This window comes from Trachurus trachurus, assembly GCF_905171665.1.
Source record: "Trachurus trachurus genome assembly, chromosome: 23".
In the NCBI taxonomy this organism is placed as follows: Eukaryota; Metazoa; Chordata; class Actinopteri; order Carangiformes; family Carangidae; genus Trachurus; species Trachurus trachurus.
This window is the reverse complement of record NC_139912.1, coordinates 10,398,516-10,417,818: the sequence shown is the minus strand read 5'-3', so window position 1 is coordinate 10,417,818 and position 19,303 is coordinate 10,398,516. Positions and strand designations below refer to the sequence as shown.

Below are 19,303 nucleotides of genomic sequence, written 5' to 3'. Positions count from 1 at the left end.
ATCTGCATTCAACTTTTAAAGAAATCCATAAAAAAAAACTCCAACTGTGGGCAAAATAAAGTTGCGTAATATTTGAACCTCACCTGTTTGTTGTCTCTGTTGATGTTGACGAGGTCAAAGGAGAAGATGTGGTCTTCGGCTCCGACCAATAGCCTCCCTCGCTCCTCGTCCAATAGGAAAGCGTCGTAGCTGGAGCTGTTGGCTAGGCCATTGAAGGTGACGAGGTTACTGGACTCTAACATCTCTGAAAGACAGTGAGAAGTAAGAAATGGTGTTAAGTCAGCTAACCTGTGAGAATCTATTTGCGTTAAAAAATAATTAATAATAAGTGATATGAGTGCAGAAAAGTTGTGTTTGTCTTTGACTCAAAGAAAAACTACAGTTCGTCTTCAGTCAAGATTCCCAGCTGTATGAAATGAGTTACTGAGCTCCTTTTTTCCATACTTCCTTTATTGCTTTTCCACACACATACACACACATTTGCACACACAGACAGCCGGACACATGTCAGTCAGGTATAGCGTGAGACATTTAAAGTGAACACAGCATGTCCCAATCAGGGACACGGTTCAGACTGTTCAGCCGTGTGATTGGTTGAATAATCATATGGAGTCAGGGCCAGGGGAGACACTGTGTGTACAGTAAGTATGTGTGGGTGTGTGTGTGTGTGTGGCATGTATCTGTAATGGGTTATTATGTAAATTAAAATTGAATAGTCCCTGACTGTGTGTACTTGTGCACTGTGTTCCACTCAGGTGTGTATGCGGTCATGCTAATGAAAACCACAAGACTTTACACATGGACTAAAGTCTAGTCCGACTGCTGAGAGTCAGTTAACCTTTAATCGCCGAGGAGGAGCTCCGTCGAGTAGCTACGCGGAGCAATAGTATCATATTAACAGAGAACAACTCTCCCTTCCTCTGAGCAACTTAACCCAAGATTATATGTCTCGTAAATGCTAATATGAACAGCTTTGGTCATAAAAGCCCATCTGCAACAGTAAAATTAATATTTGTTTTTTATGTGCTTTACAACCACATTTAAACAACCATAGTGCAGCCAGTGAAGCCTTAGTGTTTAACTTAATAATCTCTGAAGTCATTGCACTATTTTACATGTATAAAAGACAAGGGAATAGATGACAAGTTTAACTATAATAATAATGATGGTATGGCGTAGTCTAATTAAAAGTGTATGAAAACCAACACACTCAAAGTAAAGACCCTTTTCCTTTCCTTAACATCAATCTATTACTTGATTTGTATATTGTGGCTCAAACAAAGGAAATGCAGAATATATATTATCTTTAATTATAATTAGGAATAAAACAATGTCGGCAAATTAAATAACATCCCCCGCAACACAAATGTGCAGCATGTCGATCAGCAGCAGCCCCTTTTGGCTCAAACAGTGTTGGCTGCTCTGTAGTGTCATAATTGCAATAATAGCACTGACATCTGATTTGCAATTAAATCACATGAAATTGGATTAATCTATTAAGCATCTGCTCGTGGTCGGTCTACTGGACAGAGAACATGTGCTCTATATATCTGCACCACAGGTACAGTCTAGTGATGCCTCAGCCTCAGTCTGTCATCCATCATCATCAGTGTCACCACATAGCATGGACACACGCAGGCACGCAATATAGAAACCAGAGCACATATGTGCACAAACATGGATACACTATATACATATGTATACACATAACACACGCACACATATGAGCGTGCAGTCCAGTGGATTGTGATCTCCCTGCTCTCCGCACAAAGCTCTGATTGACGGGCTGCTATAGGAGCCATCTGCGCCCACTCACAGTGTGTAAGATCTTGGACATCTGTGTCTACATAAAAGAAGGATCTGATGGAAGAGGGGGGGTGGAGGAAATGGTGTGTCAGCCATCTCTGTGTATGGAGTACCGGTGGGGTGGGTGGGTGGTGGTGGGGGAGGGCCGCCGCGCGAGGGGGAGTGGTCGTCACCTAATAAAGACGGTTGCAGCTCATCTGCGTTACTTGGAATTTGGTGGCGAGGTTTGAGGCTGGGGAAATGGAGTGGGTGGGTGTGGGCATGAATGGAGGTCTGTGGACGTGTGTGTGTGTGTATGTGTGTGTGTGTGAGAATTTGTACTGTACCACAGATGGGTTGAGCGTATGTGTGTGGGTTTCAGTGTGTGTAGGTATTTTTTTTTTTTTTGCACTGGCCATTTCCATGTGAACCAGCATCCTGGCATTCACATTTACACACACACAAAAAGAGAAAACAGCACCGCAGCGCTCGATTACGACAACAAGAAATGAAATACTGATGTTAAGAGGTGTCTTCAAAGCAATGCTGTGATCATGCGGTGGCCAATCAGATAGCCGATTTTCCACGGTTTACCAATCAGACATGACATCGCAGGGTCAGAAAATGATATAGAGGAATGCGATTTCCAGAGGAGGTCTTCTTATGTTTCAACCGTGAAGTCATGGAAAAAAGAGAGGGAAGTGGCAAAAGGCCAAGGGAGGCATAAAAACGGAATGAGGTGGAAAAATAAATAGTTTTAGGCTTTTGAAAAACCAGAGAAAATAAAAAAAAGGGAAGAGGAGAATGACAGATATTGAGACACAAGGATAAACTGTCAATAGCAGATGAACAAACCAGAGGACGACTGTAATAATATTCTCTATCTTCTCCCTGTTTCCACTTAAGGGGAAGATTTTTGCTCGACTCCTCTTCGCTGCCATCTTGGCTCGACATGAGACGACCCGTATCAGCTGAAGGCGAGACTCTGCCAGGACCGCGCTCCAAAATGGCAGCGTCCGAGGGGCCGTCACGTAAAGGTTTCCCCCCCAGATGGGCCAAAGTAAAAAAAAACACACACACACACACGCATATTTCAACACGTGGCGATCTCCGACAAAGACAAGGTAGTGCCTGCGCGCACAAAAAAAACACACAAAGAGGCTTTATCTGAGCTGGGATCTACTGTGGTTTGGAGAATTGGAGGAACTGGGGCGTGAGCACCTAAGGACCTCCAACCTAAACACAGACACGCTCGTTTGGAGCTGGGAGAGTGCACAGCGCAGCTCATACAAAATATAGTACCTAGCCACAGCAAGCATACACACATACACACATACAGGGAACATACAGTATATGTAGAATAACACACACACACACACACACACACATATGCAAAACAGGTTCAACATGAAGTCACGGTGCTCTGCTTTTAAAATGTGAACACCTACCACGCCCTTTAACTGACATGCATATATTAATATTGACCTGAATGTTTACACTGCATTAATTCCACAGCAAACTCACGCGCACACACATATGAACACACACACACATACACTTCTTCCCAGACTAAGTTGTAATCCAATAAGTATTTCTGCTTAGGCAGCATGAACTTGTGGAACAGCGAGCGCACTCAGCAGCTTCCACCTCTAACACACTCCCTGGCCCAGGACCCCCCCCCCCCCCCCCCACACACACACACAACCCAATACAAATGCATACACAGACACACTCAACACACCGCCTCTAATGTATGTGTGCCCATACACACACGCCACGTGCCCCCTCGGCCCCCTCCACACCACACACAGTCTGCTTACACTAGCCACTGGGACGCAGAGACATTTAAACACATATACTCGTGTGCGCATATGCATTCCAGTCACTTCACACACACACACACACACACACATTCGGTTCGGTCTCTGCTGCCCACCTCCATCCCACTTTCTCCTGTTACACACATCCTCTGTCTGCTCTCTTTCAGTCGCACATTCTGTCTTTCACACATGAGAACATGTAGACACAGTGGCCTATGCAAACAGCCACAGACATAGATGCAAACACACTCGTGCACACACATGCAAATATGTAGACACACCTGTGAACACTCAAAGGTTTTTGCACAATCAGTGTCTTGGCCCGATTTCTGGTGTCTTGTTAAAACATGACTGAATGATAAAAGTGTCCTGTTTCAGAATATGTAACATGCTTATCTATAAATCTGTGTATCTACTACTGTATATCTCTATACATCATAGACTCAAGCTCTGTGTTTTCTTTTTCACATTCATTCCATGCACACACACTATATATTATTCAAGGACGCCCCCTTGAAATGGGCAAATACAGCAATTCATTCAAATAAATTATCATTTGTCCCTCTGTCATACTCCATTATGGAAAATAACCTGGCTCTTGTCTTAAAAAGCCAGAGGAAAAAAGAAAAAGAAAAAAAAGAGCTACATTCAAAATTCAAGTGCAATTGTGTGTGGAGTACTCTTCACTCCCCCATTCTCCAAACAGGCAGGCATTTTAGACGCCTACATGCCACGCAATAGCGGAATAATGAAAACGGTATGAAAGAAAAGGCGACAGGGCATTAAATTATGTTTATCTGAATGTGTGTATGCGCAGCTGTGTGTGTGTATTTGAGTGACATGAAACATAAAAGCCTGACAGAGGAAAACACTTGACTGAGATTCAACAGATGGGTAATATTCCATTAAAATAATGCATAACACTTTTCAAGTGCTTCTCTTGTTCATATATACAGTTCATGCTGAACAAGGGGAGAGGAGTTTTCAGTATGTAAAGAGCTTCTCCAGTGACATGTTTCACTTGTTCATTTGCTGCTCATTCACATTGTTCTTTCTCTTCTGCAGTCGGCAGAATGTGTGTGTATGTGTGTGTGTCTTAGACCCCAGTTGTGTGTTTTAGTGGTTTTAAAGAGTGCGTGTGTAGCTACTACGAAGGAGCTACTCCATTGACAGGCAGGAATTTAAAAAAGAAAGAAAGAAAAAGAAAACACACGACCGGTCTGAAAATAAAATGGCAGCTCAAAAAGGAACCAGAGCAGAGAATTACACATGTTTATCTTTCAAATACAAGACTAGCTTCAAGCAAAGACACACAGTACTGTAATATCGCCAGCGGTTTGGTTTGGCATGTCAGTCTCTACCTCTGAATGCTTTCTTTTTTCTCCGTGTGTGGCGCGGTGTGTGTTTCGCTGTTCTGTGATGGCCTCAGCCACAAAACACAGGTGTTAGTAAAAAAAAGAAAAAAGAAAAGGAAAGAAAAGAAAAAAGCAGAGACGGCCGCCCCATGGAAATTTGCTGAGAGCTTTGCTTAACAAAGTGTTCAAATATTATCCTGAGCTCAAGGATATCCACACATGCCTCAAAAGTTCACCTCCCCTCTCTCTCTCTGTGTCTCTCTCCCTCCCTTTTTCTCTCTCTTTCTAAGCACAGTAGCAGGTGTGGGTTGGTTTCCATGGTGACCATCTGTATAATACAACCTGGGCCATTGGATTTTCTCATTCAGGTGCAGCTGAGTGAGTGAGTGCACTGACAGGAAATGTGCTGCCTTACACACGGTGCCGTGAACTCCGCGATTAAGACGAGGGAACAGGGAGTGTGTGTGCATGCATGAACAAAGTGTGTGTGCTGCTGACTGATTAATCACAGCAGCCAAATATCTGACAAGTTTCCGACTGCAGAGTTCGCTTTGATTCCACCTCTGTGAAAAACACAGAATCAGTCAAAATAGTTCAACTTAATTTTCTGTTTTTCAACCAAAATGACTCATAGCCATAATTCATAGTCATTCATAGTCAAGTACTGATCCTATGGGATGATTTAATACCATATTCTGCTCTGTGAATATGACTCAGGGTATTTTCAACCATAGGATATGTATCAGAGGGACTAACAAGGAAAACGTGACCACATCCCAAACCACGTGGAATCTATATGGGTAGTCTAAGTATGTGTTGAATTTCACCAGGCAGCACCATTCATCTCTCTCAACCCAAATGCTAGACTTCCTCGTCACCACACAACATTCCTTTCTCCCTTGAGAGAAAGAGAAAGACAGGGAAGTGAGGAGCGACGCGGAATTAGACGAGCGGAGAATACTAGAGGAGTTGACAGGAGAAGAAAAGCAGAGAAAGCAACAAACTGAATGATAGACAAAAAAAAAACAGCAGTAAACTAAGGCAGAAACATGAGCACAAATTTAAAGGGGGGGAAAAAAAGCATGCATACAACAAAAGTGGTCGAATATGGAACCATTTCATTAGTGTGTGTCTCCTCCTGTCATTGCATGGCTGGACCACAGAGAGCGGTTTTTCCACCAGCACTGCAACCACAGACGGCAAGAGGCCTGGCCATGCCCGCCACAGAAAGCCCACTCACACACCACTAACTGCTCATGGTATAACCAGGCTGCTCAGTGGCTCTGCTTCTTATTAATTCTTAAGGCAAACAAAAACGGAGACACAGGCACACTTGTGAATACACACACTCACTTTTTGCATGCAAATAAAAACAGCCATGAATGCAAAAGTTGTTTGTGAGAAGAACACACAAACACACACTGACAAATCAGTGTGAGGGAGGGAGATAGTGCTATCTACCGCCAGGCAGTGTGACGGATGGACGTTGAGAGGAACCAGGCTGTGGTTAGTGTGGTCATGTCTGGAGCCACTGCCTGTTAGTGCAGCCTGTCAAGCTGCACGGTGGAGCTGAATGTCAGCTCTGCCATTTTATTAGAAATTAATGAGGCGAGGCTACAGATCTGAATGTGTCCCGGGCAAACTTGTGACAGTAAACACATTGATGCGACGGAGACACTGGAACGAAAGATCCACACGTTTTTCAGCCCTGCGCGCAGTCTTATTTAAGGAACAAAATGAGGTTTCATGTAATAAATGCTTTTCATGAAACGCTTTCACACTGGAAAACGATAATTTCCTGCTGCAACGTGGGGATTTTATTGCCCAGTTCGGTGATGTAAAGTGTTTTGAAAGCCTTCCTCGTTATATCTCACGCTGCTCGTGTTATTTATGACAGGAGAGGAGAAGAAAAAACAAGTCGAAAGTGAAGAGAGTCTCAAATTACGGAGATTTTAAGCGACTGTTTTTTTCTTAAATTGACCTTGAGACATGACATTAAAAAAGACAGCGTGTTACATTTGGACTAAAACCACTAGCAGTGTCTGTAATTATAATAAATCACTCAGCATCCTTAAGTAACATCAAAAAAACTGTTTCACACTCTCAACCACGTCTTTCTGGGTCTGTCTGCCGTCGAGCAGCCCCTTCAGTCCGTCTTTCCGCGGAGATGTCCCCCTCATTTGTAACTCGACTCTGTTCGGATTGAATGGTGTGCCCTCTCCCCATCTGACTGACAAGACTTAGCAGGTGGCGGGACCCATTCATACCCTCGCTTCAGCAATCTGCACTGCGCTGTAACCCAAGCCCACATCCCAAACACAGATGCAAAGACACTGGATATTTTTCCTGTGTGCCATGTCCATACACCGCTTATGTACACACACACCGAGACAAAAATGTACAACGGACATGTACAATCGCTGTGAGCTATACACGGAATAATCTTTAAGCAAATAACACCCAGCGCTGACACACCAACTCCCGCTGTGGTACGCATCCAGACCGTTTTCAGTCATCGTTTCCCTTAAATAGAATTTTCTAAAGTAAATAGTCCTGTAATAAAACAGCTATTTGCAACAGAGCGTTTTATGAAGACTGGGGAAATGCATTACATTCCAAAACACAAACCTACTCAAGAAGAAAACCAAAGACACATGTGAGTGAAAGGTTGTAAAACTTTCAAATTATACCTGCCTGTTTGTCAGCGTGAGGTAATGATAATATACACTTCACTCCTCCAACATTCCCATATTCACTTAAACTACACATAATATGAAGCAACACTGATAAGGAACTGATTAAAACCATCCTCCCTGTTTTTCGGATGCAAGTGTTAAACTGCAAGAAAAACAAGTGACAGAATTGATGAATGGCTTTTTTGTTTTGCAACCGTGCTTGTGTCATTGCACAATTATGTGTGGGGCAATGAGTGTCACACACACTTACACACTTCATTATGCCATCTTTCACCCTGCAGACGAGGGTGGTGGGAGCACATTAAACACTGCGGTCAGGTGAGTGAGTCAGCGCCAGGGGAACGGAGCGTATACGGATGTAACATGGGGGCATAGTTGAAAGGCAAGCCACTTCAAAACATTGGTTTATACTATTGGAATGTGGCTGTGTGGGAGCCAGAGATGAGGGACGGTCGGTCGGTTGTGCGAGTTGAAAAGAGGGATAGCCAAAAGATATGTATCAACTGAGCTGCAATCAAAGAGACAGGAAAGGGAAACAAGTAGAAAAAATATTACACACACACACACACACTCTCTACTTGAAGACTGTACTTAGGGTCTGCGGTGTTGTGGTTCTTTGAGAAGGGACTGAGCCACAGAGGAGGGAGGAGGGGGTAGCAAGAAAAGAACGATGAGAGAAAAAGAAAGAGAAAGAGAAAGAGGGCGAGGGAGGCAGACATCTCCAAAGTTGGCGCGTTGGGAGAACACCTTATAATTATCTACATCCGCTCTGTCAGCCCCAGCCCACAGGGTGGACAGATACACCAGAGAGAGGGAGCGCGGCTCGGCTCGGCTCGGCTCGGCTCGGGCTCAGTCAGATGCTCGTTCACATGTAACAGACTGAACAGACACAACACTCTGATAGAAAAAAACCCAGCGCGCATGCAAAACACCCACAAACACATACATGCACATGATACATATTTTCACAGGGCAGGCACGCCCACACACGCATACACACACACATGGGCACGCTCAGACGCACAGACTTAGAGAGGCTTATTATGGGGCCTGCGTCCAGACTGCGTTGAGTGCGGTTCCACACCAAGTGTCTATTTTGAAGCGTTGCGAGCCAATTCCAGATTCCCTCGTCTCTTTCTCAGTCTCCCTTTGCTCCATCTTTCCTCCTCGGTTCCGCCCTCTCTCTCCAGCCGGCGTGGGGCGGCCGCCGTGGCATTAAGAGGTCATACAGTAGGCTCCATAATTAGCCCCAGAGCTGGGGGTAATTATCAGGTTGTTTAACGAGACCTTTTTGGTTTTTAAAGTGACGCTCGCCGGGCTCCTTTTTAGAGATCACAACAGGGTCAATTCTTTTTGGCAGTTCCACCAATTTACCCCCCTGCTGAATCTCCTCCACGCTGTATGCGCATTGATTGACCTTTAGGGGTCAGTGTTCCTCCTGATGGCTGCTACGACATGGGATTGTGCTTGGGAATGCAATTGTGTGCACTGTGCAGGTATGCATTGATCCATGCGAGTGTATCATAGTTACATGTGCTTTATATGGATGCTGTGTTGCAGTGGTGCCACACACAGCAGCACTGATAGTCTTTCTAATAAAGCTCTGCTGGACACTCTCTCACTGCTGTTGGCTCATCCAGTTGCCATTTTATTCCTTCCCCTTCCACTTACTACACAACATTGCGGCCGTATCAACATGTGCAATATCTCAGCTGAGTGAGATTATTTTAACTTGGACTTGAGTTTCACCCCATGTCTCCGTCTCCTTATGTTACTAGTGAAGGCGAGGAAAGTAAGAGCTATTTTAGTATCGCGGCGAGGAGAAAATCATTAACTCTTGTGATCATCGTTCTGTCCCCGTGAAGCCAGATCCTCTTTGCTGAACGTCTAAACTGACCCCACCGGGAAATCATTTACTCTGCACTTGCTGCGCCAGCTGTCCCACGAGAGGTCATTTTATCTACCTATCTGCCTCCACTGCGCAGACGTTCTGCAACCCTCAAACTGCTCACTCTGCAGTCGTTGGCTCCTGTCCTCTCCGGGGGGGGAAGAAAATCACTCACTTCTCTCTGGCTATCTGTCCCCGGAGGCGTGTCATCAGCACTCATTTGAGAACGATTTCATGGGACCTTGCTTTCACATGCTTGGTGTTTATTTCAACGCCTCAAATCACAGGCCTCGGCTGGTTGCTGCCACCGTTCCCACTCCTCCTGGGCCTCGGTCTCTCCTTCGCTCTGTGCCGGTGTGATCGTCCCGTTGGACAACTCTCTGGGCTCTGTTCTTCCTCGACTGTCCTTCCCAGGAGGATTCCTCCTTGTCGTTTATTTGACTTAATTACTATGCTTCATAGACGGGGAGCTGGGGGATGAGTGACACTTCACTTAACAACCAGCCTCCCTTCCTTATGCGTCGTCTACTGTATGTCTGCCAGCTTTTTTCCTTCATTAAAAGCAGATCTCCTCCTCCCCCCTCCTCCCTCCCTCCTCCCACCGCGGTGTGGGTGTGAACTGAGAAGCGTCCCCCCTGACAGGCATCAAGAGAGCCATCAAACACCTGTGGGCCCCGAGACACTGGCGAGCGGGGGACACACAAAGACGGCGGCACATGATACGCTCCCGTGCCTTTACACACCACATTGTGACATGCATTTACACACACACACACACACATACACACACACACACACACACGGTGGTGCAAGCCAGCAGCAGTTTGCAATCACGCGCAATTACAGAAACATCGATTCAACAGCACAATAAAAAGGAAAAAAAAAAAAAACACAATTTGTGAGCTCATGCAGACGTGCACGGGCACAAGCACAAAACCAGGTGTCTAATTATATGAGTGCACGCCAGACCTGACACTTTTTTTGTCTTGCTAAAACACACACACACACACACACACATACACAAACTCACACATCGACACACCACTTACAGTCTAAGAGGAGGAAATCACAAGAGAGGGTGTTGAGTCCTCACACCAAGACGTGGCAAGAACATTCACACACGCACAGACACACACACAACACACACACACACACATACATAAACAATGAGGCTTTTATGTACTTTTAGTAAAAAATCATTGCACATCCTCAAAGTGCATCTATCATGACAGCCTCCTCTCTTCCTGCAGACCTGCTCTCTCCGTCTGCAGATACACATCCATCACTCGCACAGTCAGTCAATGCAGACCATGATGCTTGATGACATATCTCTTGTCTAGTATTGTTGTCAGCAGCGTGTTCACTTGTCAGACTGAACAGTGGAGAAGATCACAGACAGGGGCAGGAGGGAACTGTATTCACATTCTTTTCTCTTTTTACAGATGGCTGTGGAAGGAAGGGATGACATTTTCCCATCAGGCTCGGCTTTGTGTGAACTGACATGATGGCGCCCAGGGGATGCGCGGCCCGAGCCAGGTAACTTTTAACGGTGATTCTTTCCAGATTGATTTGTCCACATGGTAAATGCATGTCATCGCCCTTTAAAAAATCCTTTATGGTGATGGGCAAACCGTGCAAAAGCGATGCCATCGGGACGGGAGACACTGGAAAAGTGCATTAAACGTTAAAGTGAAAACAGCCACATGCATTTTGAGTTGACTTGACAATAACCATACACACTTGGAAACTGAGAGGGTGATAAAGGAAAATATACTACCCCAAAATTACAACGTGCAGCCCATCTAGAGAATAAAGCATGTCATATAGCAGGCCTCTAAACATAAGTTATACCAAACGTCTTGGCTAAAGATAGAAAATGAATTAAAGTGACAAACATCATATTCACCCTCCGCGAGACCGAAATTCGATTTTCCCTCAACATGGACTGAAATTATCTGAAGAGCCAAAGCTTTGGGTGACAGTCAAACACACAAGACGAGTTTTAACCACACTCATGTTTTCTGCTGCAAAATGACAGCAAATCAGACTCGTTCATAAATTTTCAGAGGGCACGCTTTATGAGGGTAACGGACGAAAATAAAGAATCGAGAGACCACACTCCCGGCTCTATACTTTCGGTCATGTTTTAGGACAAAGACCACAATAGCCTCCCGCACTGACATTAAAAAGAAGAAGAGGACGAAGAGAAAAAAAAAAAAAACTTCCAAAAATATGCCAAAAATGTTGACAGTTATTTCTAGCTGAGATGAAAAGTCTGCTATTACAAAGAGCCTGATTTAGTGTAGGGTGTGAGAGAGGAGAGGAGACCAGACAGAGAGAGAGAGAGAGAGAGAGAGAAAGAGGGAGGAGGAGAGGAAGAGCCGGCGCTCCGCAGTCTCCCCTCAAAATAACACAGAAGGAGAGAGAATAACATGTTTGCTGTATACGTCAAAAAACTTACACGTGCACGATATAAAAAGAAACACAAAACGCCCTCTCATTCTCTACAGAGACCTTCTGCTGCAGATAGTTGACTTAATGCATGAGCATTAAAATCAACATGTATAAGTAGTTTCCCCGTTTAAACAAGAGTCTACAACTCTTGGATCCTTTTAATGAGAAGTCAGAAAAACCTGCGTGGCCCCTTCAAGAAACGCTCCATGTCATGACCGAAGCGTCATGACATGTTTTTTGGGACAGAAGCCATTTAAACAGCGGCTCTCCTGCCTCTCAGGGCACTTAACAGGGCTGTACAGTACTAGAAGGGGACAACACAAGGGGGGAAACTGGTACAGGGGCCAATATATACATTTAAGTTCAGGCGGGAGCCCTTCCTCAGCATATGGAACCAATCTGACCATTTGTAAGGAGAACAGTGGATTCTGAAGAGACGAGCAGAGAGCAAGTGAGAAGGCAGGAGTGAGTTAATGGGAGGCAGGAATACAGAAGCTTGAGCAGAGAGTTAGATGCTGCTGACCGAGAGGGAGAAAGAGTGAATGAGACAAACACAGAGGCAGAAATAGATTCACAGAAATAGAGGAGAAAGAAAGGGATACTCAACATAAAGAGAATGGATGAAAAGAAAAGCATGAGAGAGAGCACCCATGGGCAAGAGAGAAATAAAACAGACAGAGCCGGTCTAACGTTAAAAGCACCAGCAAAACCAGCGTATATCCTGGAGTCAGGGGAGAAGGGAGAATGGGCTTACCCTTGTATGACAGCTTTAGCCTGGGTACGTTGTGCTTGGGCTCAACTCCTCTCCCCGGCTGCACCGCCCCGCACAGCAGCACTACAATCCCAAACAGGTAATCCATGGTGCTGGAGCGCTGCTGGCTGGCCTCCAGACCAGGGGGCACTCACACCCCGACCAGTTCCCCCCCACGAGATGAAGTGTCTCCCGCTGGGGTATATACGCCGAGCCTGGAGAGTCCCTCCACGCGAGCCCTGAAAGTGGAGGGTCCAGGGGACAGGAGGAGGAAAGGGGGTAGGGTTGTATGTGTGTGTGTGTGGAAGGAGGAGAAAAAAAAGAAAAAGATCCTGGCTGTGCTCCCCCAGCTCAGAGTGCAGACTGTTGGGGGGACTTCTGTAGTGTGAAGTGGCTCACATGGCTCCCCGTGTGGAGGTCCAGGATATACAGTCCAGTCCCTTGGCTTCTCTGTCCTCCTCCAGGTGAAGGGCTCAGCTAAGGCTTCAGCTGGGCTTGACTGAGATTGAGATGATAGATAGAGGAAAAGGTAAAACCAGATCACTTATCCACAATAGTCAGGCTATCCTTTTCTACAGGATGTTTTTTCTCTCTTTTTTTTCCCTGTCTTCTGGCTTCTTCTCTTTGAGCAGACACTCACAGCAACCCTCTAATCCTTGTGTGCGGCTCCACCAGACTGCGAGAGAGAGAGAGAGAGAGAGAGAGAGAGAGAGAGAGAGAAGAGAAGAGAGAAAGAGAGCTTCACCATCCACGGGAAGAGAGGGGAGGGGAGGGAGAGCAGCTGAGAGAGAGAAAGGGGAGTGCTAGAGAGAGAGAGAGGTGGGGGAAGCGACGATGAAACCAGTACAGTGGATAGGAAGTAGTGGATGGTTAGGTTTTTATAGTCTCCTCTCTTCCCTCCCTGCTTCCTTTTTTTTTTTATTAGTCATCAATTCTCCGTTTCCTTCATTTTAATATATTTTCTCACTTTGCTCTCCCTTTGTCACTTCTTTTATCTTCCTGTCTCTCTCTTCTCTCTTCCTCTGGTCAGTGCTTCCATCACCTTTTCCACCAGTAGATGGAAAAAAAAAACTAGTGTGTGGTGAGGGAAGTAAATCTTGTGCAGTCTGCAGAAATGAAATAAATCTCATGGAAGAGCTTTCCAATCAGCCGACACACAGGACTGATAATGGTGATACGCTGTGGTGTGTAGCTTTAAAAAGCCCCAAACAAAGCGTCCTCTGGGTTTTAATGCCCCTGTTAGTTGATTTGTCTCCCTGTCCCTCCTTTGTTGCTCTTCCTGAGGCTGCTTCTATTTTTTCCCCCATTTCGCCCATTAAGGGTTTTGTGTGCCGTACAAACTCTACATTACCTTGAGGTAAAAGTTGAATTGTTAGATTTTGTTGAAAAGACAGAACAGAGGAGTAGTTTTATGTTTTTTTTTTTTTTTTTTTACATTGTGTTATGGCTTTTTCCATCATGCAACAGTCACTTTATACGCAGCAGCTGTTTCAGCGCGGGGTCAAGATGTGTCACAACATTTCAGGAAATATACTGCTTTCAAAATTAAGAGTTGGATCACTACAGATGAGACAGACTGTCCACATTATCTCTTTAAAACCCTAAATGCATCGTGGGTCACATGTACGGCTTTTCTCTGGCTCAAACCTGGGATTCAAGTCAGTTGGTAAAAAGCAGACTGGATGTCATGCAGGAAGAAAAACAGTCCTGGGAAAAGTTAAAGGAAATAAATCAGGTCCAGACAACACAGAACAACATGTGTCTACTTTCTATAATGGCCATATCACATATACACTTTAAGCCCCGCCCCCTGAGTAGAGTAGATTATGAGGGAAACTGGCTTTCAGATTAATTTTATATTGTTTGTTGTTCTTTTTTGGGCTCAAAATATTTATTTACATGTTTTGACATTAGGGGCGGTCACAGTCGCAGTGTTCCCACGGAGACTTGATATTTTGGCCATATCCAGATGAACCCTGTGGTTTCGGGGGGGAACACATGCTGGTAGTTAACCTGTATAGTCTGAGACGGATCCTGTCTCTGGTAAAGTCATTCACATCAGCGAGACAGGTCAACAACACCCCCCCCACCCCCCTCCTACTGCCACCCCCCCACCCACACAAACCCTGCTGCTAGCCCCTGCAGGTGTCTGTGTGTGTGTGTGTGCATGTGTGTGTGAGTGTGTGTGTGAGGGAGTGGGCACCTCCTGCTTCCTCTCAGGGGGTGAGGTGATAAAAGCTTTGATAAACAGGGGTGCTGATGTGTCAACTCACACACCTTAAGACACCAAAAGAAAACACTGTGAGAAATGAGCTGGTACAGTGAGCGTGGTGAGTGTGGGCTTTTATATATATAACACATACATCTATATATACATACATATATACACACACATACATATAAGGGCACCCTCATATTACAGCAGTCTCATTGCTGTTTTGTTTTGAAGCTACTGCTGCATGGAAGAGCATATCTGATCTGGCATTTTGTGCATGTTTGTGTTTTATTTAAAGTTGGGCACATAACTTTTTCTTTTCTTTTCGGCAGCATTTTTGGGATCCAAAATAATTTCTGGATGAAGAACAAGAAAAGTAAAGCATGTGGGACATCTGTCACCTTAAAGAAACCTCGTCCTTAAAGCCTAATTACAGTTTATTACAGCTTGGATCTTGGTTTTGTAGTTTCAGTCATCGTTCCTCTTGGTAAAAACAACACTTTTATTCTCCAAGTTAACTGCTGAGTTCTGGAAACACAACGTCATTGCTATTAAAAGTCAGACAGGGTAAGAAACCCCCGCTGAAACCCTGGTTAAGCCAAAGTTATCAGGAAGGCAGCACTGAAGGCAAACATTAACAGTATAAACCAAACTGTCCAAACTGTTTTCTGGTTTTAGCGTTGACCTGCTGTGGCTGAGAGGGACCAGCTTCCTGTATAATCTGGGACCACTGCCAACACTTCAGGTGTGTTTGCTTTCAGTTTGATCTCCAAGTAAAATGTCTTAGATAATCTGATTTAATGGTTGACTTGTTCACAACCGGTTCGATCGTCCAACTGCTCACATTTCCTGCCTCATCAAACCAGAAATTAACTTAGTCAGTGCAATATTATAGTAATATATAGTATATAATACATATGACTCTCTGCTGTGGAATGAAACATAACGATGATCTATCTATTTAAGTTTCTGCCCTCTTCTGTGTCTCCACTTCCACAGCCATGGCCGCCACCATCCTCTCACCTCAACGCCCCTTTAGTTTAAACAGCCTTTTTAGCTGTTTACCCAAAACAAAGCGAGGTGCAGACAGACACATGACAGTGCCCTCTTCCCTCACTCGGCCTCGCTCCATCGACCTCTGTCTCTCTCCTCTCTCTGCCCTCATCAGCCACCTTCCTCCCCATTCATCTAGTTTAGCCAAACTAATAGCGGCGCGGCTACCTGCATCGATCTCCGCCGGTGGAGTGAGATGTGCTGGAACACGCCTTTATGGCTTGCCCTTTAGGGAGCGCAGCAACAGTCGGGACCTATCCTCGCCGATCTATTTCAGACACCCCCCCCGGCACCACCGCAGCCTGAGTAATGACGACTTAATAAATGGTGACACGCCGTTGGCGGTGGAATGAGATGCCCATTGACAAGGAGCTTCCAGAGGCTTTCAGCGCCTGCCGGTAAAAATAGAAGAGGACATGAGACGCCCTGTGTATGAGGACACAGTGGATAGGAGCTTCGGCGTCAGGATGGTCCATGTCCGTGTGTGTGTGTGTGTGTGTGGCAAGTGTCAATGCGCTGTTACTGATATGATGGTGTGTCTTCATCTGGTGGTTATGGGAAGCGCTGTTAATGTACTGTGTGTGTGTTAGAGAAAACGATTATGGTAACACGACCTCAGATGTCTTTTTTTTTACAGAGAACATCGGAAATGTCCCGCCCTGTATGTTGCACACGTCGCCCTTTGACCCCTTCCCCTCTTTAGCGCACGCCTACGGTCCGCCCGGCTCATATCCTATATCCTGACCCCGTGTTCCGGAGGCCATTGCCACTTCGCCAGAATAATTAATTGCCGTTTCGATAACTGACAACGTGAAGTTCAAGGTAGGAGCAGCCATCGCTTACTTTCTGCGACAGGCTTTCCTCCTTCTATTCACTTCCTTTTCACCAACACCGCCTTCCATGGAATGACACCAGGAGGTCACGCAGCCTCCCCTTACTCAGCAGATGACAAGTCCAGGAAACATGGGTGAGGAAAAGGCAGGAAGGACTGGAGGAAGGACAGAGGAAGAACAGTAGCAACTGGTGGGTGTTGTGGCAAAGCTGCGTTTCCATTAGTGTGGTGGTGAGGCTGCTCGCTGAGGACCATGAAGCTGCTTATCTGACACATTGCGGCAAAGAGACTGAGGGCGAGTGTGTGCAGGATATGCACATAGGAGGAGAAGGTCGGGGGTGGTGGGTGGGGTGGGGGGAGTACCCATGATCATATGACATCGTAAAATACGCAGTAACAAATGACAAGTGTGGAAAGTGAAACTGTAAAGCATCAGCACATGGGTGAGTTATACTGACAAGGTTTATTGCAAGAGGGAGGATAAGAAGTGCATTAAGTTAAGGCGATATCTGTGCAACTCTGGACTTTTTCATCGCACACGCCGGGCTGTAAAACGGGGAGATCACCTAATATATCAGCCAGTTGCTCTAGAAGTATGTCTCGATTAAACATTTACCTGAATGTGCAGGCATGGAAGAGGAGCAAAGAGAAAAAGAACAAAAAAGAAAAAAAAACAGATGTGTATGGGATCATTATTGTAACTCTGTAAACCCGTCTGTCTCTGTCTCAGAGCTGTACAAGCAGCCATACATCACAGTATATGAAGCCTGAAAGTGCGTCTCCGCTCGCATGTGGAAGTGTCAGCTCAAGGTTTCTAATATTTCTAAATCCATATGAAGAGATCATTTTAACAGAGAAGACATCTGGAGTTTGACAGAGAGAGAGGGAGAGTCTGGAAGTTATGTGATTAAACACACACACTTTGACTCTCTGGGTCTTTACAATCATTAAAACTCTAAAATCATCCGCCTGCGCTGTCGTCTGTCCAGTGAAGTGCCGACACCTGTTTCTTTTTGCCTTTCTCTCGTCCGCAGACAAAGTGGCGCTTTCATTAAAAATCCATTCTAGAGCTCATTAACAAAGCTTCCTCTACACCAGAAGAGTCTCCAAACCCCGGCAGAGGGAAATGGGAGGTTTCCCTCCATTTCATCGCTTCTCAAAAAGGTCAAAGGTCGGGCTCCAGGTTTACAATGGGGTCACGCAACCCCATCGTGTGCATGACGGAACTCGGGTAATCTCTTTTAGCCCCGGACGAGCCACCTACACATGCATGTACGCACTCTCATGCGTGCACATCCAGCTTCCGCATCCACTCAAGACAAGTACGGGAATGAGTGCATAAATAAACAAAAGTGGAACCACATTGCACCATGGGAGGGGAAAACACTACCGAGCTGTAACATCTGTTGCAACGAGGGAGGGGATGGAGGGAAGTTGTTGGGTGTATTTATTCATCGCTGATACATTTCCATCCATCTTTCTGGTGACTGAAGTCTCCTGTGGAGCCCTGCCTCGCGCAGATGTGTCCGCTCTGCTCCGATGATGACGGTGGTACAAGGAGGATCAGGAACCGTTTACAGGAAGCGAGGAAGTTCGACTGAAACGTAACACTGAGTCACAAAAAGCGGATCATTTCCTGCCGACACTTGCTGCTGACGCTTGCGTGGGGGGGGAGAGGAGGAGGACGGGGGAGTTGTTTTTTTTCTCACATCAGCTGGCGTGCACTTGTTGAGCAACAACATAACCATGTCCAGAGCAGAGGTGTAATCTCTTCTTCTGAAGTAAATCACCATAATATACGCTACACGTGAACCAACGGGGTTTTTTAAATCAGAGCAGCTGAACAAGTGCCATGTTACAAATGAATGACTGAGTGACTTCCAGCTCGCAGATGAAAGACTCCTGAGTCATTTGGGTCAAAGAAAGCCCATCTGAAGCGTCACTGATGCGGAAAGAGAAATCTTGAAGTCAGGGAGTTGTGGGGGGGGGGGGACTAATCCGAGACCTGGAGGATTTCTTTAAATCGTATGTATATGTAAATGCAAAACAAACCATTTGTGAATGGAGGTTTGTTGGGGGAGAACTTAAGCCCGGGGTTGGGTCGAGACAACGGTGGAGAAGCTCATTATTCTTTCTATATGGTCGAATCGGGGAGCTTACAGGCCTCTGAGAAATCTGCTCTCCTTTAGCCCTGCCTCCCATCCACACCCACAGATCCACAGTCTGTGTGAATAGAGGCTGTGAGGGATCTCGCAAAGAGCATTAGCTTCTGTGCTAGGTCGCCGAAATTAAGGTAAAACCTCATTGAGGGCTAAGGTTTGGGAGGATCAGTTAAGGTGGGGGTGTAATGATGAGACTAAAAGCATTATGGGACCTTTTTTTCACCCTGTCCAGTCTAATCCAGATTAAGTCTGAAAATTCAGTTTCACTTTTTCAGAATGTTTTGCTAAAGTT

At 45.5% G+C, this 19,303-nt stretch overlaps 2 protein-coding genes across 3 annotated transcripts in view; one reads left to right on the top strand and one right to left on the bottom strand.

The window, feature by feature from the left end:
• LOC311006459 (semaphorin-3aa-like) overlaps positions 1-13,395 on the bottom strand; it is a gene marked incomplete at its 3' end in the record, with an annotated part of 28,554 nt that extends 15,159 nt beyond the window's left edge. The window contains 2 exon segments of the mRNA XM_083999304.1: positions 84-244; positions 12,753-13,395. Coding sequence (XP_083855430.1) covers positions 84-244; positions 12,753-12,858 — 267 coding nt within the window. The 5' untranslated portion in view covers positions 12,859-13,395.
• The window catches only part of sema3aa (sema domain, immunoglobulin domain (Ig), short basic domain, secreted, (semaphorin) 3Aa), a 68,274-nt gene that overhangs the window by 45,828 nt on the left and 3,143 nt on the right, over positions 1-19,303 (top strand). The gene's annotated exons all lie outside the window — the stretch shown is intronic.